The sequence below is a fragment of the Oncorhynchus nerka genome, linkage group LG2, assembly GCF_034236695.1.
Source record: "Oncorhynchus nerka isolate Pitt River linkage group LG2, Oner_Uvic_2.0, whole genome shotgun sequence".
NCBI classification, from domain to species: Eukaryota; Metazoa; Chordata; class Actinopteri; order Salmoniformes; family Salmonidae; genus Oncorhynchus; species Oncorhynchus nerka.
The window spans coordinates 83126258-83153384 of record NC_088397.1 but is presented as its reverse complement, the minus strand read 5'-3'; the positions used below and the strand labels follow the sequence as shown (position 1 = coordinate 83153384).

At 41.7% G+C, this 27127-nt stretch overlaps 1 protein-coding gene across 3 annotated transcripts in view; it reads right to left on the bottom strand.

The window, feature by feature from the left end:
• Positions 1-34: 34 nt before the first annotated feature.
• The window catches only part of LOC115131812 (vitamin D3 receptor B-like), a 95730-nt gene continuing 68637 nt past the window's right edge, over positions 35-27127 (bottom strand). For 2 of the 3 annotated variants that reach the window (XM_065003739.1, XM_065003748.1), the window contains exons 8-11: positions 17787-17938; positions 13518-13634; positions 11256-11500; positions 35-1984 (exon numbers count right to left, since the gene is read on the bottom strand). In XM_065003739.1, the coding sequence (XP_064859811.1) occupies positions 1961-1984; positions 11256-11500; positions 13518-13634; positions 17787-17938 (538 nt within the window). In that variant the 3' untranslated portion in view covers positions 35-1960. Of the gene's footprint in view, positions 1985-11246; positions 11501-13517; positions 13635-17786; positions 17939-27127 lie in introns of those variants that run through there. The other variant, XM_065003756.1, reaches the window with a different exon arrangement.

Genomic DNA, 27127 nt, shown 5'->3' with positions numbered 1-27127 from the left:
TGTCATGCATACAGTAAACATCTAACAGACGCACAACACTACACAGTTGTTTATTATTTGATTTGCAAAACATCTGACAAAAATAACATTACATAAACACCAATTTATAATGTCTGTTGTAATAGAAAGAAAAACATCTTAAAATGAAATAAAAACAAAAATATACATTGCAAGAAATTAGATCAACTACTTTGATAATTGCAGCCATATAATGCTGAAATGGACAGTCATTCATGTAGAGCATATTCATCCAAATGTATGCATTGTGTTACAAACAATACCTTAAGTGCTTCTGTTGTTTCTGGCTTTCCATGTGAAGTGGTGCATTGTGTTACAAACAATACCTTAAGTGCTTCTGTTGTTTCTGGCTTTCCATGTGAAGTGGTGCAGTGTGTTAAAAACAGGAATTTTTCATTTAACAATCTAACATTTTAGTTTAACAATTCTTCTTCAACTAGATTTTCTTGCCCACAAAAATTGGTAAAGTAGAATCGCAGTTAGCTGCAAGAATAATAGGTAAGGAAGTACTATTGACCAATCTTTGAAATGAGCTGTCTCGAGAATCAAGAACAAATTTGAGTTGTTTTACGATACTTGGAAAAGCTAGTTTGCTAACTTTCTAATTTTGCTTTGCGAAACACTCAACAGTCGTTACAAGGTTCATATAGGCACTCAACTCAGGCTCCGAGGGACCACAGTGTCTGCTGGCTGTCAATATCTATAGCCAATACATAGGCAACACAAAGCTAGCTAATCTGAACTCCTTTCACTCCCTGTCCTGTACTCCAAAGTGTAGCGTGATGAGTACATGGGAGCCAATTCCCCTATTTTCATTGTGAAAAAGGAATTATTTGTGCATGCAGGTCACTTTGGTTATTTGCATGAGTTTATATCGATTTGATGTCTAGTGAGGTCTACATACCTCCAATAGCTAGCCTCCAATAGCTAGCACGACAACTGATTATCAATCTGACTGCTTTTGCTGGACACATTTTTATTTTTTAAAGTTCTGTTTGAATACAAACTGTCAAAATCGAGACAGTTAGTTGGAAAGATGGTAGGAAGCATTGTCAAAAACTATTCAAAAACTGTATTCACAGATATTAGTAGCATCTTAAAGTGGTACTTACTGAGCAATGTCAACCAAATGGTGCACATCCAGTTCACCAGAGGGAGTACGCTCAAAGACTTAGAGTGTCTGGTCCAAAAAAAGAAGAAAAGTGCCTTCATGTTGGAAAGTGGAGTAGCTGGTGATTAATATTACACAATACTTGCCGCCTCATTGATAGATTAAAGTGGTTTAATCAAAGTCAATAAATGGACATCAACCTCCTCAAGTCTACATTGTTCAAATAGGAATTTGCATTTCTAGAACCAGCTTCCTATAGCTTTATACCAACCTAAACTACTTGGCTTTAAAAAACTACATAACACGACAGACACTGTGGCCTCACATGTCCTGGTTAGCATATATCTGCTGGGCGATACCCAACCGTGCCAATGTTAGTAAGAATAACAACACACTGATCGATCTGTGATGCTCTTGATAAAAGCAGCATTAAATGGATACTGATCTTTGTCCTGTCAGAACTTCTGCCCTTTCCTGAAAATAAGATCTATACAGAAGAGTTTACTCTAAAAAGGTGGGTTGGGGGATATGAGAGTGGACAAAACTTAGTAGCTGATAGAGGGAAAGAAGGAAAGAGAGATGGATAGGGGACAGAGTGAGAAACATCTAGTAAGGGCAAAGACCATGCCAACTGTACCAAGAGGAGCAGACGCATCAACTCTCCGACCGAAACCATACGACTCATGACGCCTCTATACAGAGGTCCCAATTAAGTCTCTCGTAGCGTTTCATTCCAGGAAGTTGCTCCCTCCCTTCTGTCCTTGTTCACTGTAAGCTGAATATGGCAGAAACCAGGTGGAGGTATTCCTTACATACAACTACCCAGTTGTATCAGATGGGCGAAATGCGAGTGAACTAAGAGAAAAAGGGAGGAAACCACGTATTAGAATGAAACACAACCCCGGTCGACCAGAACCCAGCCTGGACCCCCATTGGTCAGAATGCAGGCACAATTAAAACACAACCTCTGGTGGGTGTTTGTTCGTTACTTTAAAAAAAGGCAATGTTTTTAGTAAAAAAATATTGTACAAAAAAAACTACCAATGACTTCATTAGCTGTATAGTCTCCCAGTCTGCATGGTGAGACATCTTTGAGGTAATCATTGATTCATTAGACAGCAATAAATACCAACACATATTACAAAAGTAAAAACAGAGGAAACTCCTTTAATGCTAAAGCATAATCTGTAGCTAAAAGAGGTAGATCATTGTTGTGTACATCCATTGTGGACACTCCTTTTAATGTTTGAAGAAAAAAAACCTACACGTGAATATCAATGGTACTGTACAGTATATCGATCCCTTTCACATTCTGAAAATGTATTGAAAGGCAAATCTCACTCGATCAAAAAAAATTATATTCTTTTTTTGTGAGTTACATTTCAATTCATTTCTCAAACTGGATTCGTAATTGCTTTGTACAACCTTTATAAAAGAACACACTCTAAAACAAAAAAATTAGACCGTTATGCTAGCTGATGCTAGTGCACCACACCCTGTATTCTAGATATTCGCCCCGTTTGATATAGATAAATAAACAAGTAAGGAAAAGAGACAGCCAACTGTAAAAACTCTAAATGATCCAAGTTCTAGTTTCATTTCATTTCATTAATGGTTCCTACGTTCCAGTTTGGAGTTCGATCAAAATGTCACAAAAATGTAGACGTTCTAAACCGATGAATGAAAATAAAAAATGCTTAACCAAGACTAATGACATAAAATGGATTTAAATAAAATTCTGATTTTGCTTTTGTTCTTCAACTCATAATTACTGCTATTGAACAGCTTTTGAAATGTCTGGAGTTGAAATCAACTGACTGTAGGTCATGAAGCCACATTAGGCCTTTTCTTCATAAAGCGTTTTGGAAAATCCACTACATTTGACTGAATATTGAGCAGCTATAACTGTACAAAACCAAACCTGAGAGAGAGAGAGACCTCTCCTTACCCTGTACTTCTCTAAAGGGATATTTGTGACAACATCCTGCCCTGTGGCACTTACATGATAACCAAGTCTTATACATACAGTGCCTTGTGGAAAGTATTCAGACCCCTTGAATTTGTCTACATTTGGTTACATTACAGCCTTATTCTAAAATGAATTAAATAAAAGAAAATCCTCAGCAATCTACACACAACACACCATAATGACAAAGTGAAAATAGGTTTTTAGAAATGTGTGCAAATGCATTAAAAATAACAAACAGACATACCTTATTCACATAAATATTCAGACCCTTTGCTATGAGGAACGAAATTGAGCTCAGGTTCATCCTGTTCCCATTGATCATACTTGAGCTGTTTCTACAACTTGTTTGGAGTCCACCTGTGGTAAATTCAATTGATTGGACATGATTTGGAAAGGCACATAACCGTCTATATAAGGTCCCACAGTTTACAATGTATGTAAGAGCAAAAACCAAGCTGTGAGGTCGAAGAAGTTGTTGGTAGAGCTCTGAGACAGGATTGTGTTGAGGCACAGATCTGGGGAAGGGTACCAAAAAATGTCTGCAGCATTGAAGGTCCCTAAGAACACGGTGGCCTCCAACATTCTTAAATGGAAGAAGTTTGGAACCACAAAGATTCTTCTTAGAGCTGGCCACCCGGCCAAACTGAGCAATCGGGGGAGAAGGGCCTTGGTCAGGGAGGTGACCAAGAACCCGATGGTCACTCTGATAGAGCTCTAGAGTTCTTCTGTGGAGATGGGAGAACCTTCCAGAAGGACAAGCATCTCTGCAGCACTCCACCAATCAGGCCTTTATGGTAGAGTGTCCAGACGGAAGCCACTCCTCAGTAAAATGCATATGACAGCCCGCTTGGGAGTTTGGCAAAAGGCACCTAAAGACTCTCAGACCATGAGAAACAAGATTCTCTGGTCTGATGAAACCAAGATTGAACTCTTTGGCCTGAATGCCAAGCGTGACGTCTGGAGGAAACCTGGCAACATTCCTACGGTGAAGCAGCATCATGCTCTGGGGATGTTTTTCAGCGGCAAGGGAGACAAGTCAGGATCGAGGCAAAGATGAATGGAGCAAATTACAGAGAGATCCTTGATGAAAACCTGCTACAGAGCATTCAGAACCTAAGACTGGGTCAAAGGTTCACCTTCCAACAGGACAACGAACCTAAGCACACAGCCAAGACAAAGCAGGAGTGGCTTCGGGACAAGTCTCTGAATGTCCTTGAGAGGCCCAGCCAGAGCCCAGAGTTGAACCCGATCGAACATCTCTGGAGAAACCTGTAAACAACGCTCCCTGTCCAACCTGAAAGAGCTTGAGAGGATCTGCAGAGAAGAATGCGAGAAACTCCCCAAATACATGTGTGCCAAGTTTATAGCGTCATACAAAAGAAGACACAAGACTGTAATCGCTGCAAAAGGTGCTCCAACAAAGTACTGAGTAAATGGTCTGAATACTTATGTAAATGTTATATTTCAGTGATTTATTTTTAAGAAATTTGTTAACATTTCTAAAAACCTGTTTTTGCTTTGTCATTATGGGGTATTGTGTGTAAATTTATGAGGGGAAAAAACGATTTAATCAATTCTATGTGGTAAATGGTACGTGTGTATATAGATTGTGTATAGGCTTGTCTCCCATATGAATCTTCTATGTGGTAAATGGTACGTGTGTATGTAGATTGTGTATAGGCTTGTCTCCCACATGAATCTTCTATGTGGTAAATGGTACGTGTGTATGTAGATTGTGTATAGGCTTGTCTCCCACATGAATCTTCTATGTGGTAAATGGTACGTGTGTATATAGATTGTGTATAGGCTTGTCTCCCATATGAATCTTCTATGTGGTAAATGGTACGTGTGTATGTAGATTGTGTATAGGCTTGTCTCCGATATGAATCTTCTATGTGGTAAATGGTACGTGTGTATGTAGATTGTGTATAGGCTTGTCTCCGATATGAATATTCTATGTGGTAAATGGTACGTGTGTATGTAGATTGTGTATAGGCTTGTCTCCGATATGAATCTTCTATGTGGTAAATGGTACGTGTGTATGTAGATTGTGTATAGGCTTGTCTCCCATATGAATCTCCTCTTTGTGCAAGACTGGGATCCAATGCCTTCTGTTTACTTTTTTCTATATTCATTGATCTGTACACCTACTTTCTGTACATCTACTTTGTACATGACACGAGTAATTTTCCCAACAATTGTTTACAGACAGATTATTTCACTTACTCACTGTATCACAATTCCAGTGGGTCAGAAGTTTACATACACTAAGTTGACTGTGCCTTTAAACAGAATGGAGAATTCCCGAAAATTATGTAATGGCTTTAGAAGCTTCTGATAGGCTAATTGACATAATTTGAGTCAATTGGAGGTGTACCTGTGGATGTATTTCAAGGCCTACCTTTAAACTCAGTGCTTATTTCCTTGACATCATCGGAAAATCAAAAGAAATCATCCAAGACCTTAGAAAAAAAATTGTCGACCTCCACAAGTCTGGTTTGTCCTTGGGAGCAATTTCCAAACACCTGAAGGTACCATGTTCATCTGTACAAACAATAGTACGCAAGTACAAACCCCATGGGACCACGCAGCCGTCATACCGCTCAGGAAGGAGACGCGTTTTGTCTCCTATAGATGAACGTACTTTGGTGCGAAAAGTGCAAATCAATCCCAGAACAACAGCAAAGGGCCTTGTGAAGATGCTGGAGGAAACACATACAAAAGTATCTATATCCACAGTAAAACGAGTCCTATATCGACATAACCTGAAAGGCTGCTGAGCAAGGAAGAAGCCACTGCTTCAAAACCGCCATAAAAAAGCCAGACTATGGTTTGCAACTGCAAAGTTGAGGCAAAATAGCCTAAGGACAAAAAAGGCAAGCCATTGGAGGGGCCATCACAAAGCCCTGACCTCAATCATATAGAACATTTGTGGGCAGAACTTAAAAAGCGTGTGTGAGCAAGGAGGCCTACAAACCTGACTCAGTTACACCAGCTCTGTCAGGAGGAATGGGCCAAAATTCACCCAATTTGGAAGCTTGTGGAAGTCTACCCAAAATGTTTGACCCAAGTTAAACTATTTAAAGGCAATGCTACCAAATACTAATTGAGTGTATGTAAACTTCTGACGCACTGGGAATGTGATGAAATAAATAAAAGCTGAAATAAATAATTCTCTCTACTATTATTCTGACATTTCACATCCTTAAAATAAAGTGGTGATCCTGACTGACCTAAAACAGGGAATTTTTACTAGGATTAAATGTCAGGAATTGTGAAAAACTGAGTTTAAATGTATTTGGCTAAGGTGTATGTAAACTTCCAACTTCAACTGTATGTATGTATGTATGTATGTATGTATGTATGTATGTATGTATGTATGTATGTATATTATTTTACTGCTCTAGGGATAGAATTATTGTTTGGACAACAATATTTACTATTATGTATTGATTTTTACCTTACATTTTTTCATTCTTTATGCGATGCGGAGAACACCGGAAGAAGAATTATAATTTAATTACGTTAGTGAATTATTGTAATGTTTGTTTATGTGTCAATTAATCTCATAAGGGATGGGTTGCCAATAGGCGATTTGACACGAAAAAATGGTTTTGATTCTTTAATTTAGAGTAAGGATGTAACCTAACAAAATGTTGAAAAAGGCAAGGAGTCTTTCCGAAGGCACTGTACATAATGAAAATCAATACACAAAGAGCTACAGTGGGGAGAACAAGTACTTGATACACTGACGATTTTGCAGGTTTTCCTACTTACAAAGCATGCAGAGGTCTGTAATTGTTATCATAGGTACACTTCAACTGTGAGAGACGGAATCTAAAACAAAAATCCAGAAAATCACATTGTATGATTTTTAAGTAATTAATTTGCATTTTATTGCATGACATAAGTATTTGATCACCTACCAACCAGTAAGAATTCCGGCTCTCACAGACCTGTTAATTTTTCTTTAAGAAGCAGCCCTCCTGTTCTCCACTCGTTACCTGTATTAACTGCACCTGTTTGAACTCGTTACCTGTATAAAAGACACCTGTCCACACACTCAATCAAACAGACTCCAACCGCTCCACAATGGCCAAGACCAGAGAGCTGTGTAAGGACGGAGGAGGTTACATTTAGAATGTAGCCCCATCAATACGAGGGACATTTCTTTAGAACAGGTGATAGGACATTCATTGTGGTCAACAGGTTCCCCCTAAAGACTATCGTATCCATGACGGCCTTTAAGTACTCTGTAGAGTAGACTAAATAGTTCATAATAATGGATTGGATTTAAGCGCAGCCAACATGTTGCACCCACTTCGGTGTCCTTATCACACAAGGGAATGAGATGATTGAAAGCATAGGAGTCGGTTCTACTCTATACATGTCTAATAGAATATCTGAGCCATAGAAATACACATCCTAAATATATAAACTGTGTATCTCCATCCCCATCAATACAAGGGACATTTCTTTAAACTAGCTTTGTTTTGCTTTTCTCTCCCTCCATATGGCTTATAATAGAGAGCAGCACTGTATATTTAGCTTGTAGAACATCCTCATTCGCCCAAATGATTAACCAAAGATGTCAAACGTCCATCAACGACACAACCGTAGTCAATAGGTTCAATAATTTGATTTGGAGATTAGGCCACTAGGCATTGCCAATCACTCACTCGTCCCCACCTAAACATATATAGATCCATCTTTATATACTTAACAAAAATATAAAAACAACGTGTTAAAGTGTTGGTCCCATGTTTTATGAGTAAAATAAATAATCCCAGAAATGTTCCTTAAATGCAGAAAAAGATTATTTCTCTCAAATTCTGTGCACAAATTTGTTTACATCCCCGTTAGTGAGCATTTCTCCTTTGCCAAGATAATCCATCCACCTGACAGGTGTGAAATGTGAAGAAGCTGATTAAACAGCATGATGAGGAGTATTTCTGTCAGTAATAAAGCCATTTTGTGGCTGGGCCTGGCTCCCTAGTGTGTGGGCTTGTCTTCCAGGTGGGCGGGCCTATGCCCTCCCAGGCCCACCCATGGCTGCACCAATGCCCAGTCAGTTGAAAAGCATATTTTAGGGCCTAATTTATTGATTTTAATTGTTATGATTTCCTTATATATAACTCAGTAAAATCTTTGAAATTGTTGCATGTTGCATGTTGCATGTGTTTATATTTTTGTTCAGTATATATAGAAAGTTGAGAAAGCATGGTGTTTCAGAGAGAGAAAGTGAAAATAAGTTGTAAAACACGGTCATCAATATCATGTTGTTTGCATATATAATCCAAGAATTTCCTTCCTAAGAGTTAATAGTAGTAATATCTACACTCACCGGCTAATTTATTAGGTATAGCACCTAGCTCCCACAGACAGTGGTCACATGGCCGTGGCTTGCTATATAAAGCTGGCAGACAGGCATCGAGGTATTCAGTTACTGTTCCATTGAATGTTAAAATGAGTGACCTAAGTGACTTTGAGCATGGTATTGTTTAACTTTATTTAACTACGCAAGTCAGTTAAGAACAAATTCTTATTTTCAATGACGGCCTAGGAACAGGGTTAACTGCCTGTTCAGGGGCAGAACGACAGATTTGTACCTTGTCAGCTCGGGGGTTTGAACTTGCAACCTTCCGGTTACTAGTCCAACGCTCTAACCACTAGGCTACCCTGATCGTTGGAGCCAGGCATGCCGGATCCAGTATCTCAGATATTGCCACCCTCCTGGGCTTTTCATGCACGACAGTGTCTAGGCTTTTACAGAGAATGGTGTGACAAACATAAAACATCCAGTCATCAGCAGTCCCGTTGGTAAAAACAACTCAGTCGAAAGAGAGGTTGAAAGAGAATGGCAAGAATGGTGCAAGCTAACAGGCGGGCCACAAACAGACAAATAACAGTGCAGTACAACAGTGGTGTGCAGAACGGCATCGCGGAAAGCACAACTCGTCAATCCTTGTCACAGATGAGCTATTGCAGCAGTCGACCACACCGGGTTCCCCTCCTATCAGATAAGAACAAGAAGAAGTGGCTCCAGTGGGCACGCGGTCACAAACACTGGACAATTGAGGAGTGGAAAAAGATCGCTAGGAACATGACAGCGAGTTGGCCTGCACAGCCCCCAGACCTCAACCCAATAGAGCATCTTTGGAACGGGCTGCTCTCACTAATCTGCAGCAACTGCGTGATGCCATCGCGTCACCATGGACCAACATCGCTGTGGAACGTTTCTGACAACTTGTAGCATGCCCCAAATAATTCAAACTGTTCTGGAGGCAAAGAGGGGTACTAGATGGGTGTACCTAATAAACTGTGTATGTAGCCCTATGTACAGCTGCGGTTATTGTGTTGATACATAGTATTTACAGGATGCAGCCACTGGAGGGCTGCGCAGCATACAACATCAAACCGGAGGACTCGGACATGTCAAAAAACAAAACAGAAAACGGTCCTCAAGACATTCTTTTCAAATAATTCCACATCGCAGTCGGAAATTAAAGGAGTGAAATATGTGGAGAGATTAAGAACAAGCAGCTTTGAAACACTCCACGTACTAAAAACTGTAGTCTACATATGAGGGGAAAAATGAACAATTCATGTAATTGTTTTAAGATGCTGTCCAGATTACTCGCAGGGATTGTGGCTATAAGACATAGCCAGTAGAGTAACCGGCCTAAATGCATTTCCAATCACTATTTGGCATTGTAGCCCTTTGAAAACGGTGATAAAACTTAAACATAGACATACTTTAATAGATACACTTGAGTACAGGTGGTCTAATAGTGTTTGGGATACATAGAATTTGCAGCTACATTTATTTGCAGCTATCATAATTCTTCCCCTGCCCCTGCCCCTTCTCCAAGAAACAAAGAAACTAACCAACCAGAGCTCTGGCTTGGTTTGATTGACAGCTTGCTTTAGTGGCTAAACAACCACAGCCCCCCACACACTACTCCACAACCAAACTACTTCCAGGTTACAGAAAATATTCTGTATGCTGTATAGTGTATACGTTTCCTTCATCAATTCCTAGATGATAGCACAAATGGTGAAAAGTGTGCTCATAGAAGGCGTCACAAGGCGACACTCGTAGCAGACCGGAAGCTTTGAGAACATAGACAATGGGCGCGTTCGACATTGCAGCCGTCTTCAAATGAAGTCAATCACCTTGCGTCATAAATAACTACTCAATATTATTTGTAGATCAAGTCAGTCACAATTGACCCATGTTCACTCTTTTGATGCTCTTGAACACGGCCAATACCTTTGGCAGAGATGAATGGGAGCGTGTTTTGTGGCGTATACGTACACACACACACTTGCCCTTGAGGAGAATTGAGCAGAATAACAAGAGGATGAGAGAAACAAATGGAAATGCTTTACTGGTACTGTTCTTGCCCTTGTGACGCTCCAGCATCAAATAGCTACCCTGGATTTAAATGTCCTCATGCATTTTTAAGGTTCTATGCTGTGTATTTGTGAACAGAAAGGTATTTGTGAATACAAAAACAAAACCAGAGGTAGCTCCAACGTAATGACTGACTATATTAGTGAGAGTGAGTAGGCTTGTGTGACTGTGTGTAATCATACACTGCCATGCATAAAGCAGCACTTGCATGACACGCACAAAAAGCACACAATGCACTGTATATACCGGTATACAAGATGCAATACTGTTTTTCAATATACTGTCCCTTCAATACGAAGGTAAGCGTACATGTCAAATATAAGCAGAATTTCCATGTATGTATGGTTCTGAAGTAAATTCTGCTGTTTGTATCATTCAATTGCCAGTCAACAGCTGGAACATGTACCCAGTCTCAGGTCGCTGCGCCTGACCTACCGAAGGTACACACACACACACACACACACACACACACACACACACACACACACAGGGCAGGGGAATTCCTAACACACACACTTCCATATCCCCCTTGCACCCAACATCCCCCCCCCCAACCCCCACACCATCTCCCTCCCTCAATCTCTCCTCACAAACTAACACTCACACCATCCATAACACGTCTAACCACGTTCTTATAGCTCCCACCTCATACCCTCCTCCCACCCCTCCTATGACCTTTCATCCACCTCTCCACCTCCATGAAAGGTCAAAGATCACCAAAATGTGTTAATTTAGGAGACCTCGCTGCCGAACACCTCCAGCACCAGCGGGGTGAGCTGCATGCTGTGCTCTGGCTGGAAGGACAGCGAGCGGTACTGCTTGGAGTGCTCCTCGTTCAGGCTGCGCAGGTCCGCCAGCTTCTGGATCATCCTGGCGTACACCAGGCGGCCGCCCGGGTGGTGCAGCCGGATGTAGGCCTGCAGCGTCTCCGACAGACGGTCCTGCAGTGCCTCAATGCGCCCGTGGTCCTGCACGCCAGGACGGTCTGCAGGGAGGGAGACACAGATGTTAAAACTTTATGTCTCATCTCCAGCACCACAGTGTCTATTATGTGAATGGAGGGAGGACATAGGCGGTAAGACTTCAAAGGGACACTTCATCCCTTTTGAACATCATATTCATCATCTCCAGCACCATACAAGACAGTGTTTACATTTGAAGGAAGGGAGTAGACATGGCTGCTAAGACTTGACAAGACAGTGTTTACATTTGAAGGAAGGGAGTAGACATGGCTGCTAAGACTTGACAAGACAGTGTTTACATTTGAAGGAAGGGTGTAGACATGGCTGCTAAGACTTGACAAGACAGTGTTTACATTTGAAGGAAGGGAGTAGACATGGCTGCTAAGACTTGACAAGACAGTGTTTACATTTGAAGGAAGGGAGTAGACATGGCTGCTAAGACTTGACAAGACAGTGTTTACATTTGAAGGAAGGGAGTAGACATGGCTGCTAAGACTTGACAAGACAGTGTTTACATTTGAAGGAAGGGAGTAGACATGGCTGCTAAGACTTGACAAGACAGTGTTTACATTTGAAGGAAGGGAGTAGACATGGCTGCTAAGACTTGACAATACAGTGTTTACATTTGAAGGAAGGGAGTAGACAAGGCTGCTAAGACTTGACAAGACAGTGTTTACATTTGAAGGAAGGGAGTAGACATGGCTGCTAAGACTTGACAAGACAGTGTTTACATTTGAAGGAAGGGAGTAGACATGGCTGCTAAGACTTGACAAGACAGTGTTTACATTTGAAGGAAGGGAGTAGACATGGCTGCTAAGACTTGACAAGACAGTGTTTACATTTGAAGGAAGGGAGTAGACATGGCTGGTAAGACTTGACAAGACAGTGATTACATTTGAAGGAAGGGAGTAGACATGGCTGCTAAGACTTGACAAGACAGTGTTTACATTTGAAGGAAGGGAGTAGACATGGCTGCTAAGACTTGACAAGACAGTGTTTACATTTGAAGGAAGGGAGTAGACATGGCCGCTAAGACTTGACAAGACAGTGTTTACATTTGAAGGAAGGGAGTAGACATGGCCGCTAAGACTTGACAAGACAGTGTTTACATTTGAAGGAAGGGAGTAGACATGGCCGCTAAGACTTGACAAGACAGTGTTTACATTTGAAGGAAGGGAGTAGACATGGCCGGTAAGACTTGACAAGACAGTTTTTACATTTGAAGGAAGGGAGTAGACATGGCTGGGAAGACTTGACAAGACAGTGTTTACATTTGAAGGAAGGGAGTAGACATGGCTGGTAAGACTTGAGAAGACAGTGTTTACATTTGAAGGAAGGGAGTAGACATGGCTGCTAAGACTTGACAAGACAGTGTTTACATTTGAAGGAAGGGAGTAGACATGGCCGGTAAGACTTGACAAGACAGTTTTTACATTTGAAGGAAGGGAGTAGACATGGCTGGGAAGACTTGACAAGACAGTGTTTACATTTGAAGGAAGGGAGTAGACATGGCTGGTAAGACTTGACAAGACAGTGTTTACATTTGAAGGAAGGGAGTAGACATGGCTGGTAAGACTTGACAAGACAGTTTTTACATTTGAAGGAAGGGAGTAAACATGGCTGGTAAGACTTTAAAGCCCATAGCCATGAGATAAAGTGTGTGTTATCCTTATACCTCAAACTAAGCATATGTGTGGTTTCATGACAAAATACATCAATTTGGCTAATATTATGTCACGTACAAAAACAGGCATGCCATACTTGAATGTAGATTTTAGCCAATGGTAAATGGGAACTCTATATACACACAAATGTTCAAAATCGATTCATACCATGTCATGTACAAACACAGGCACGCCATGCATGTATAAGCACACGTTATCATCAACCCCACTGACGAAAATAAATGGATAAGATACACACTCACACGCACATGCGTAAGCAGCCACTGAAACTGGAGTGTGTTGACTTCAGCACAGACACACAAGAACACTCACACACACACACACACACACACACACACACACACACAGTGTGTACCTGGGGAGAGGAGGCAGATGGCCATGAGTAGCACATGTTCCTCCTCGTGGAGGTTGAGTTTCTTAAGGCCCACCTGGAATTTAACCAGCGGCTCCAGCAGCTCCAGAGTGTGGCCCGCTGCAGGAGGCAACCCATACATACACACACACAAATACACGTTGATCAGATAGCAATCACAATATATCTTTATATACTTGCCTAAACCTAAGGATGTGTGGTTTCACGAGATAAGACATGTATTCATATTATACTATGTACTGTACAGTGCCTTCAGAAAGAATTCAGACCCCTTGACTTTTTCCACATTTTGTTACGTTACAGCCTTATTGATTAAATAAATAAAAATACTCAGCATTTATACACAACACCCCATGATGGCAAAGCGGGAAAGACTTTTATAGATATACCTTATTTACATAAGTATTCAGACCCTTTGCCATGAGACTCGAAATTGAGCTGGTGCATCCTTGGTGCATCCTTGTTTCCATTGATCAAGGTGCATCCTTGTTTCCATTGATCAAGGTGCATCCTTGTTTCCATTGATCAAGGTGCATCCTTGTTTCCATTGATCAAGGTGCATCCTTGTTTCCATTGATCATCCTTGAAATGTTTCTACAACTTGATTGGAGTCCATCTCTGGTAAATTCAATTGATTGGACATGATTTGGAAAGGTGCACACCTTTCTATATAAGGTCCCACAGTTGACAGCATGTCAGAGTACAAACCAAGCCATGAGGTCCAAGGAATTGTCAGCAGAGCTCCGAGACAGAAAAACATTTCTGCAGCATTGAAGGTCCCAAAGAACACAGTTGGCTCCCACATTCTTAAATGGAAGAAGTTTGGAACCACCAAGACTCTTCCTAGAGCTGACCGCCCGGCCAAACTGAGCAATCGGGGGAGAAGGGCCTTGGTCAGGGAGGTGAACAAGAACCCGATGGTCACTCTAACAGAGCTCTAGAGTTCCTCTGTGGAGATGGGAGAACCTTCCAGATGAAAAACAATCTCTGCAGCACTCCACCAATCAGGCTTTTATGGTAGAGTGGTCAGACGGAAGCCACTCCTCAGTAAAAGGCTCAAGACAGCCCGCTTGGAATTTGCCAAAAGGCACCTCAGACCATGAGATACAAGATTCTCTGGCCTGAATGCCAAGCGTCACATCTGGAGGAAACTTGGCACCATCCCTACTGTGAAACATGGTGGTGGCAGCATCATGCTGTGGGGATGTTTTTCAGTGGCAGGGACTGGGAGACTAGTCAGGTTTGAGGCAAAGATTAATGGAGCAAAGTACAGAGAGATCCTGCTCCAGAGTGCTCAGGACCTCAGACTGGGGCGAAGGTTCACCTTCCAACAGGACAACGAACCTAAGCACACAGCCAAGACAAAGGAGGAGTGGCTTCGGGAAAAGCCTCTGAATGTCCTTGAGTGGGCCAGCCAGACCCCGGACTTGAACACGATCGAACATCTCTGGAGAGACCTCAAAATAGCTGTGCATCAACACTCCCCATCCAACTTGACAGAGTTTGAGGATCTGCAGAGAAGAATGGGAGAAACTCCCCAAATACAGGTGTCCAAACTTGTAGCGTCATACCCAAGAAGACTAGTCTGTAATCGCTGCCAAAGATGCTTCAAGAAAGTACTGAGTAAAGGGTCTGAATACTTATGGTAAATGTGATATTGCGGGGGGGTTCATAAATTTGAACAAAAATTCTAAAAACCTGTTTTTGCTTTGTCATTATGGGGTATTGTGTGTAGATTGATGAGGGAAAAAACTATTTCATCCATTTTAGAATAAGGCTGTAACGTAACAACATGTGGAAAAAGTCAAGGGATCTGAATACTTTCTGAAGGCACTGTATATCATGTGTGTGATATATCATATGTCTATGTATACGAACAGTGATTGTTATCAGCTAACAGTGATTATTTTAAGCTAACAATGATTGTTATGAGCTAACAGTGATTTATCAGCTAACAGTGATTATTTTAAGCTAACAGTGATTATTTTAAGCTAACAGTGGTTGTTATCAGCTAACAGTGATTATTTTAAGCTAACAGTGATTATTTTAAGCTAACAGTGGTTGTTATCAGCTAACAGTGATTATTTTAAGCTAACAGTGATTGTTATGAGCTAACAGTGATTTATCAGCTAACAGTGATTATTTTAAGCTAACAGTGATTGTTATGAGCTAACAGTGATTTATCAGCTAACAGTGATTATTTTAAGCTAACAGTGATTGTTATCAGCTAACAGTGATTTATCAGCTAACAGTGATTATTTTAAGCTAACAGTGATTGTTATCAGCTAACAGTGATTTATCAGCTAACAGTGATTATTTTAAGCTAACAGTGGTTGTTATCAGCTAACAGTGATTTATCAGCTAACAGTGATTATTTTAAGCTAACAGTGGTTGTTATCAGCTAACAGTGATTTATCAGCTAACAGTGATTTATCAGCTAACAGTGATTATTTTAAGCTAACAGTGGTTGTTATCAGCTAACAGTGGTTGTTATCAGCTAACAGTGATTTATCAGCTAACAGTGATTATTTTAAGCTAACAGTGGTTGTTATCAGCTAACAGTGATTATTTTAAGCTAACAGTGGTTGTTATCAGCTAACAGTGATTGTTATCAGCTAACAGTGATTATTTTAAGCTAACAGTGATTGTTATCAGCTAACAGTGATTATTTTAAGCTAACAGTGGTTGTTATCAGCTAACAGTGATTGTTATCAGCTAACAGTGATTATTTTAAGCTAACAGTGGTTGTTATCAGCTAACAGTGATTGTTATCAGCTAACAGTGATTATTTTAAGCTAACAGTGATTGTTATCAGCTAACAGTGATTATTTTAAGCTAACAGTGGTTGTTATCAGCTAACTGTGATTCAGCAAACAGTGATTGTCATCTCAGAGTAGGATCCAGGATCAGCTCTCTCATTCATTATGATTTAAACTGATCCTAAATCAGCACTCCTAGATAATGGCAGGTAGGCTAGTGGTTAAGAGATTGGGTCAGTAACCCTTTTTTTTTTTTACCTTTAAGGCAAGTCAGTTAAGAACAAATTCTTATTTTCAATGACGGCCTAGGAACAGTGGGTTAACTGCCTGTTCAGGGGCAGAACGACAGATTTGTACCTTGTCAGCTCGGGGATTTGAACTTGCAACCTTTCGGTTACTAGTCCAACACTCTAACCACTAGGCTACCCTGCCGCCCCGAATTGCTCCTGTAAGTCTCTCTGGATAAGAGGGCCTGCTAAATGACTGAAATGCGAATGTAAATATAACAAGGGCCCAGCTAATTAATCACTGTTGATATATGGTTTCCCCAACTAAGCATTTGTGTGGTTTCATGAGATGAGAAATGTATTAACAGTAAATCATACATGATATAGCGTTATGGATGGAAACATATAGTTCACTTTAGTTAGGTTTTAATTGATAGATAAAGAAACAGGCCTCCTGTTTGTAATTTCTGGATCATAAACACCTTTTTACATTTGTTATGATCCAGAAACTGGAAAGGAGGCTGCTAACTTCACAACCAAAAGGTATGCTTATGTGTTATCAATTGTTTAATTGGTAACTATTGATCATCTCTATTTGAAGAGTTTTTTTCCAAAACCTTATATATACATTTTCTGAAATGTTTGTAATTTAGCTGTTATTGTTTAGAGAACTTATGAAAGAGATTGGAATGTTTTTGCATCATATGATGCAAAACGCAGTGGCTGTATTTCTTTATTCTGAAAGTTATATATCATGAAAACTTGATTGCTGACATACAAAACATTTTAGGAATATATCAACAATGGACTAACGAAACAAATACCAAAAGATAATAAAATAATAATAATTAATATTGATTTCACATAATCAACTAATCATCAAGCTTTGATAATTTGAATCAGCTGTGAAGAGTTAGGGCAAAAAACAAAACTCACACACATTGGGGTCGCCAGGACTGAGATTGGGGAACGCTGCACTAGATGCTTTGTGAGAGAGTCTAGGTCAGGAGTGATATTCTTTGGTTGATCTGTAAAAATACCCTGGGCTTGTTTGAAAAGCAAATGAAAGCCTTGGGGGTCTGTGGATGGGTCCGACTGGCTCTGCTGCTCAAGTGTCTTAGCGTTTTAGAGTACGTACTCCTAGTTGGAAAAGGTGTATCTGTGTGTGTTGTGTGTATGCACCTGTTTGTGTTATCCTTTTCCACTCACCTTCAGAAACATGGATGGTTGGAAAGGGTGTGTGTGTTAGCCTGCCTCAGTCTTACCTTTAGTGACGTCGGTGACGCAGTACTTGAAGTCGGACACACCACAGCTCCAGGACATATCCTCCAGGTTGAAGGACTGGTTTGAGCGCAGCATGATCACCTCGATGGCGCTTGACTTGAGCAGGGCAATCTGGTCCTCAGCCGTCAGCTCCCTGGAAAGATTACAACCAGGGGTGTATTCGTTAGTGTACCCACGTAGCAAACAAAGCTAAACAAATGTTTCTCATTGGACAAGTTCAGGTAGTCCCCCTCCCTGTTTCAGTCCGTTTCTTCTGTTTGGTACTTAATTTTTGTATTTATTTTTATTTCACCTTTATTTAACCAGGTAGGCTAGTTGAGAACAAGTTCTCATTTGCAACTGTGACCTGGCCAAGATAAAGCATAGCAGTGTGAACAGACAACACAGAGTTACACATGGAGTAAACAATTAACAAGTCAATAACACAGTAGAAAAAAAGGGCGTCTATATACATTGTGTGCAAAAGGCATGAGGAGGTAGGCGAATAATTACAATTTTGCAGATTAACACTTGAGTGATAAATGATCAGATGGTCATGTACAGGTAGAGATATTGGTGTGCAAAAGACCAGAAAAGTTCATAAATAAAAACAGTATGGGGATGAGGTAGGTAAAAATGGGTGGGCTATTTACCGATAGACTATGTACAGCTGCAGCGATCGGTTAGCTGCTCAGGTAGCAGATGTTTGAAGTTGGTGAGGGAGATAAAAGTCTCCAACTTCAGCGATTTTTGCAATTCGTTCCAGTCACAGGCAGCAGAGAACTGTAACGAAAGGCGGCCAAATGAGGTGTTGGCTTTAGGGATGATCAGTGAGATACACCTGCTGGAGCGCGTGCTACGGGTGGGTGTTGCCATCGTGACCAGTGAATTGAGATAATGAACGTGGCCCAGAAAGATGGCCCCTATGAAAAGAAAGAAATCCCGTAATGAACGTGGCCCAGAAAGATGGCCCCTATGAAAAGAAAGAAATCCCGTTTGACAGTGGCCATAAACAGTGGGCTTACGGTCCGGTTATGATCAGACAAAGGTTTAAAGGATGGGGTTGTAGATTTTTTAATTTAGGAGACTGTTCAGTTACTGTTTGATTGAATGTTAGAATGGGCAAAACTAGTGACCTAAGCAACTTTGAGTGTGGTATGATCGTAGGTGCCAAGCGCCCCTGTTCCAGTATCTTAGAAATGTCGAGCCTGCTGGGATTTTCACGCACAACGGTGTCTAGGATTTACCGATAATGGTGCGACAAACAAAAAACATCCAGTCAGCGGCAGTCATAGGGGCGAAAACAGTTAGTTGATGAAAGCGGTCGAAGGAGAATGGCAAGAATCGTGCAAGCTAACAGGTGGGCCACAAAATACAGGAGCAGTACACAAATGGTGTGCAGAATTGCATCTCGGAACACACAACTCGTCGGTCATTGTCAGGGATGGGCTATTGCAGCAGACGACCACACCCGGTTCAATTCCTATCAGCTAAAGACAAGAAGAAGCGGCTCAAGTGGGCACATTGAGGAGGGGAAACACATTGCCTAGTCCGTCATGCTGATGGCAGAGTCAGGATTTGGGGCAAGCAGCATGAGTCCATGACGCTATCCCGCCTGGTGTCAACAGTACAAGCTGGTGGTGGTGTAAAGGTGTGGGGAGTGTGTTCCTGGCACAAGTTAGGTCCCTTGATCCCAAATGAGCCATGTTTGAATGCCACATCTTGTAGAATCCATGCCCCGAAGAATTCAGGTTGTTCTGAAGGCAAAGGGGGGTCCGACCTGCTACTAGATGGTTGTACCTTATAAACTGGATACTGAGTGCATGTTGATTGGTTTGAGCGCTTGTGTTGTGCAATCGAGATAAATAGTTGTCTGGGCTTTGTAAGGCACTGTATCTCACGTATGTACAGTCGTGGCCAAAAGTTTTGAGACTGACACAAATATTAATTTTCACAAAGTCTGCTGCCTCAGTTTGTATGATGGTAATTTGCATATACTCCAGAATGTTATGAAGAGTGATCAGATGAATTGCAATGAATTGCAAAGTCCCTCTTTGCCATGCAAATTAACTGAATCCCCAAAAAACATTTCCACTGCATTTCAGCCCTGCCACAAAAGGACCAGCTGACATCATGTCAGTGATTCTCTCGTTAACACAGATGTGAGTGTTGACGAAGACAAGGCTGGAGATCACTCTGTCATGCTGATTGAGTTCTAATAACAGACTGGTAGCTTCAAAAGGAGGGTGGTGCTTGGAATCATTGTTCTTCCTCTGTCAATCATGGTTACCTGCAAGGTTACCTGAAACACGTGCCGTCATCATTGCTTTGCACAAAAAGAGCTTCACAAGCAAGGATACTGCTACCAGTAAGATTGCACCTAAATCAACCCTTTATCAGATCATCAAGAACTTCAAGGAGAGTGGTTCAATTGTTGTGAAGAAGGCTTCACAACGTCTCCTGAAGTTGATTCAGCTGCGGGATCGGGGCACCACCAGTACAGAGCTTGCTCAGGAATGGCAGTAGGCAGGTGTGAGTGCATCTGCACGCACTGTGAGGCGAAGACTTTTGGAGGATGGCCTGGTGTCAAGAAGGGCAGCAAAGACGCCACTTCTCTCCAGGAAAAACATCAGGGACAGACTGATATTCTGCAAAAGGTACAGGGATTGGACTGCTGAGGACTGGGGTAAAGTCATTTTCTCTGATGAATCCCCTTTCCGATTGTTTGGGGCATCTGGAATAAAGCGGGTCCGGAGAAGACAAGGTGAGTGTTACCATCAGTCCTGTGTCATGCCAACAGTAAAGCATCCTGAGACCATTCATGTGTGGGGTTGCTTCTCAGCCAAGAATGGTACCAACACATCCTCAGAGAGCAACTTCTCCCAACCATCCAGGAACAGTTTGGTGATGAACAATGCCTTTTCCAGCATGATGGAGCACCTTGCCATAAAGCAAAAGTGATAACTAAGTGGCTCGGGGAACAAAACATTGATATTTTGGGTCCATGGTCAGGAAACTCCCCAAACTTGTGGTCAATCCTCAAGAGGCGGGTAGACAAACAAAAACACACAAATTCTGACAAACTCCAAGCATTGATTATGACACTTATGAAATGCTTGTAATTATACTTCAGTATTCCATAGTAACATCTGACAAAAATATCTAAAGACACTGAAGCAGCAGACTTTGTGAAAATGTATATTTGTGTCATTCTCAAAACTTTTGGCCACGACTGTACACCCTCACACACTCATACAATATTATGCACACACACAAGCACACCACACACACACTTTGGGTGGTTTCAAAGCTTAGATATCAGATCATACATGTGTAAACACTCCAGAGTTAATCCGGTAGCATCCATCATCATCATCCCAAGAGAGAGGAGAGAAGGGAATGGTGATGGTCTGGAAAGACAAGCCATAGCTAGTCTGGACGTGCCCTATCCCTGGCCTCTGTGACACTGAGTGATGGCCCCCGTCGACAAACTCCACAAGAGTAAACACTGTACAACAGTGGTCACCAAACTACGGCCCGCGGGCCGGATACGGCCCGTCAGCACATTTGGCCCGGCCCTCTGAACAATACCAGAGACGCTATCGAATTTTTTTCCTATTTGGCCTCCAGAAAAAAAATCCTAGGCCCGGCCCTGTCAAAGAGAGAACGGAATAATGGCGAAAAGGTTAGGTAAGAGAAAAATTGATTCAGAATGCAGGGTATTTAACCTGCAGTGGACAAACATTTTTTTTTTTGTTCAATGCAAAGAAAAGGCTGTTTGTCTCATCTGTCAAGAGACGGTGGCGGTATTCAAAGAATACAATCTTCGCCGACACTATGAATCCCGTCACAAAGACAAGTACGATAGCTTGCAAGGCCAAATACGAGCAGACAAACTCTCAAAGCTAAAAAGTGGACTACTATCTCAGCAGAATACATTTGTACGCCAAGCTCAGCTGAACCAGGCATCCGTTCGGGCCAGCTTTCGGGTTGCTAAACTGATAGCAAGAAGCGGTAAGCCTTTCACTGACGGAGAGTTTGTTAAGAAATGTATGGATGCTGTCGCGGAGGAGGTGTGTCCCGAGAAGAAAGATGCATTTAATGCCGTAAGTCTGTCGGCGAGTACAATCACCAGACGCGTTGAAGAAATCGGGAGTAATGTATATGCCCAGCTGCAGCAGAAGACGAAAGAATTTGACTTTTTTTCATTAGCACTGGATGAGAGCACGGACGTGCAAGACACAGCGCAACTGCTCATTTTTATTCGTGGAGTTAGCGCAAACTTTGAGATATGCGAGGAGCTGGCAGCCCTCCAAAGTCTCAAAGGGACTACAACGGGAGATGATATTTTTGACAAAGTGTGCCAAACCATGGAGAAGTTGGACCTGGACTGGTCAAAGCTAGCTAGCATCACGACTGACGGGGCTCCTAGCATGGTGGGCGAAACTCGCGGTCTAATAGGACACATGAACCGGGAGTTGGGAAAAAGGGGTCTCACCGCCCCGCTACGAGTCCACTGCCTAATTCACCAGCAAGCACTGTGCTGCAAAGTGTTGAAGTGGGATTCTGTAATGAAGGTTGTGGTGTCGTGCATAAACTTCATCAGAGCAAAGGGACTTAAACACAGGCAGTTCCAAGAATTCCTGTCTGAACTGGAGTCTACGCACGGAGATGTGCTGTACTACACAGAGGTCCGATGGCTGAGCCGGGGCAGAGTTTTGAGGCGTTTTTACGAGCTGCTACCCGAAATTAACGCATTTCTTCATTTAAAAGACAAAACGGTCCCAGAGCTGATCGACCCAGAATGGAAATGGCACCTCGCATTTTTAACAGACGTGACAGAAATACTTAACAGCCTTAACTTGCAGCTACAAGGCGAGGGGAACTCATTTGCGACATGTATTCACACATAAAAGCATTTGAGGTGAAATTAGCTCTGCTTTTGGAACAAGTGAAAAGCGCAACTTCGTCCATCTTCCTGCTACCCAAAACCTGTCGACAGAGAACCCAGCGGTCCCGTTCCCAGCTGAAAAGTGCGTGGAAGCACTGGAAATGCTGAAGGCGGAGTTCGGTGTGCGATTCAGTGAACTACATGTTCATGCAAAAGAAATCCGTCTTTTTCAGAACCCCTTTGTTGCCGACATTGATGAAGCCCAGCCTTCATATCAGTTTGAGTTGGCTGAGTTACAGAACTGTGATGTTCTGAAAGACGCATTCAAGCCCAACAGTCTCATTGACTTCTATGCCGCCCTCCCAAACGACACATATCCAAACATCAAAAAACACGCAATGAAAATGTCCACAGTTTTTGGCAGCACGTATATCTGCGAGAAAACCTTTTCTCGCATGAAACTGCTGAAAACCCCGATGAGATCAAGATTGACAGATGAACATTTGCATCAGTGCTTGAGACTGGCTGTAACTAGAATGGAACCTGATATTCAACTTCTCACCAGCCAGATGCAGGCCCACAGTTCACACTGATGAACATACATAGGTAAGCTCACTTTTCTGACTTGAATGAGTCATTCTGAGCATAAACAAATATAATCATAATAAAATCTACTGGGATAAAATCCATCTTTACAACCATACTGGTAGTGAAATGTATTGTGCTGTGTAGGTGCTGTATCACTTAGTTCAGTTTCTCAACCTGCTTCTTTTGTGGTTTTCACAGGGAAGTTGATGAGAGAGAGCTGCAAACAGCGGTGTCTACAAGCCTACTGGAACCTACAAAAGGATTATAAGGAAGGAACACAAGAACTTTAAGAGACTGCTCATATGTGTCAGAGAGATTCTGCTCTGACAACTGAGCTGAACTTTTATCTGTTAAGATTGTGCATGGCACGACAGAAAGTTAATGTTCCATGGCTTTTTTTTCTATGAAGAACCCAGAGAGAGTTATTTAGTTATTATTTATTTCCTGTTTTTTCTGTGAAGAACTCAGAGAGGGTTATTTAGTTATTATTTATTTCATTAATAGTGTTATTATTTGTTTCCTGACTTTTTTTCTGTAAAGAACCTGGAAAGGGTTATTTGGTTATGTGTGGCTTTCTGGAAAACAATACATTTTTTAAGCTCCCCTACGATCGTCACACTTTTTCTGTTACAAACTGACACCGGCCCCCCATCAGAGAAGGGAAAAGTTATGTGGCCCTCACAGGAAAAAGTTTGGGGACCCCTGCTGTACAACAACAGAGCCCTTACGTCGTGGGGCAAAAGAAAGCAATCAAAGAAGTTTCCCAAGAAACCTATGACATATCCAGCATGGCAAAAATGACGAGTTTCCAAGAAACTCTGTCATATCCCCACGGCAGGATTTATATGTCATACTGGTTACGGCTGATGTGGTGTGTTCAGTGGCCTTCCCTTCAGTGGCCTTCCCTTCAGTGGCCTTCCCTTCAGTGGCCTTCCCTTCAGCGGCCTTCCCTTCAGCGGCCTTCCCTTCAGCGGCCTTCTCTTCAGCGGCCTTCTCTTCAGCGGCCTTCCCTTCAGCGGCCTTCCCTTCAGCGGCCTTCTCTTCAGCGGCCTTCCCTTCAGCGGCCTTCCCTTCAGTGGCCTTCCCTTCAGCGGCCTTCCCTTCAGCGGCCTTCCCTTCAGCGGCCTTCCCTTCAGTGTCCTTCTCTTCAGGGGCCTTTCCTTCAGTGGCCTTCCCTTCAGTGGCCTTCCCTTCAGTGGCCTTCCCTTCAGCGGCCTTCCCTTCAGCGGCCTTCCCTTCAGCGGCCTTCCCTTCAGTGGCCTTCCCTTCTGAAGAGATATTATAGCCCCTCAAGGGATAAAATACAGTTGTTTTGACTACATTGAAATGAAACATTACTTCAGGGTAAACGTAAATCTATAATGACATACGATGATAACCTTTGACCTCGTCAACCAATCACATATTCGGTGTGATGTTAAAGGCACAAGCTTTAATTGCGACAGACTGCCTCTGCCACTTGGTACTGGAGAAACATAACCATTCTCAAATGCATAAACGTAGCTATGGATGCAAGGACTAGTTTTTAATATATTTTGAAGCACGACAAAGACAGCAAAAACATAAACAATGAAGTAATACAACTGAAGAATCAGTTGTAGTAAGACATTCATTATGTATATTTAGTCTGAGAGAAGCAATTACTATATAATGGCTATATAATTGTGCAGCACTGACAAGCCTCAATGCTCTTCTTCGGTCAGAAGACCTACATGAACATTACTAACAATGCCTGACCGTATCCTCAACCTTACTTTGCCACTTTACTCTGTCAAACATCAATCTTTATGACATATCATCTGATGATAACAAAAGATAACAGAAATAATTGCATGTGTAGGCACACTTGTCCTTCTGTGAAGGAACACTCAGACTCTTAACTGCTGGGCCTCGCTACCCCCCTGTACTCCATTAATGAGCAGCCATTTTGACTGCAACATAAATGTATTTCAAAGAACACAATAACATTTTCATTAGTGTTATTCTGCCGTGTGCAAAGGTTATTCTTGGAAAGAGTGTACTTATTTGGTAAAGGAAATAGTTTTGGAGACCTCAGAATCTGCTCTTTCTGAAACTATATAGAAATCAAAACATCGTACCTGCATGTGACTCTGCAGGATTATTTGAAAAGGTCACTTTTTGGAGCACTGAGAAAAAAATGACACATCCTCCTAAATCTGCATATACAGTTGAAGTCAGACGTTTAGTCAAATACATTTTCACAATTCCTGACATTTAATCCTCTTAAAAATGTCCTATCTTAGGTCAGTTAGGATCACCACTTTATTTTAAGAATGTGAAATGTCAGAATAGTAGAGAGAATGACTTATTTCAGCTTGTATTTCTTTCATCACATTCCCAGTGGGTCAGAAGTTTACATACACTTACATACATACACAAATTAGTATTTGGTAGCATTGCCTTTAAATGTTTTAACTTGGGTCAAACGTTTCGGGTAGCCTTCCACAAGCTTCCCACAATAAATTGGGTGAATTTTGGCCCATTCCTCCTGACAGAGCTGGTGTAACTGAGTCAGGTTTGTAGGCCTCCTTGCTCGCACACGCTTTTTCAGAATTTCTATAGAATTGAGGTCAGGGCTTTGTGATGGCCGCTCCAATACCTTGACTTTGACGTCCTTAAACCAATTTGGGCCCAAACTTTGGAAGTATGCTTTAGGTCAGTGTCCATTTGCAAGACCCATTTGCAACCAAGATTTAACTTCCTGACTGATGCTTTGAGAAGTTGCTTCAATATATCCACATAATTTTCCTGCCTCATGATGCCATCTATTTTGTGAAGTGCACCAGTCCCTCCTACAGCAAAGCACCCCCACAACATGATGCTGCCACCCACGTGGTTCACGGTTGGGATGGTGTTCTTCAGCTTGCAAGTCTCCCCCTTCTTCCTTAAAACATAATGATCGTCATTATTGCCAAACAGTTCTTTTTTTGTTTCATCAGACCAGAGGACTTTTCTCCAAAAAGTACGATCTTTGTCACCATGTGCATTTGCAAACCGTAGTCTGGCCTTGCTGAGCGGCCTTTCAGTTTATGTCAATATAGGACTCGTTTTACTGTGGATATAGATACTTTTGTACCCGTTTCCTCCAGCATCTTCACAAGGTCCTTTGCTGTTGTTCTGCGATTGATTTGCACTTTTCACGCCAAAATATGTTCATCTCTAGGAGACAGAACACGTCTCCTTCCTGAACGGTATGATGGCTGCGTGGTCCCATGTTGTTTATACTTGCGTACTATTGTTTGTACAGATGAACGTGGTGCCTTCAGGCGTTTGGAAATTGCTCCCAAGGATGAACCAGACTTGTGGAGGTCTACAATTGTTGGCTGATTTCCCCATGATGTCAAGCAAAGAGGCACTGAGTTTGAAGGTAGGCCTTGAAATACATCCACAGGTACACCTCCAATTGACTCAAATGATGTCAATTAGCCTATCAGAAGCTTCTAAAGCCATGACATCATTTTCTGGAATTTTCCAAGCTGTTTAAAGGCACAGTCAACTTAGTGTATGTTAACTTCTGACCCACTGGAATTGTGATACAGTGAATTATAAGTGAAATAATCTGTTTGTAAACAATTGTTGGAAAAATTACTTGTGTCGTGTACAAAGTAGATGTCCTAACCGACTTGCCAAAACTATAGTTTGTTAACAAGAAATTGGTGGAGTGGTTGAAAAACGAGTTTTAATGACTCCAAACTAAGTGCATGTAAACTTCCAACTTCAACTGTAACACAAATTCTATTTGTGATACCGAATTTCTAACAGCATACCTCTGTTAAATAGACTTATTCAGGAAAAGTCAAGAACGGAGGGGGCATGACTCAAACAATTGCTGAGATATTTCAA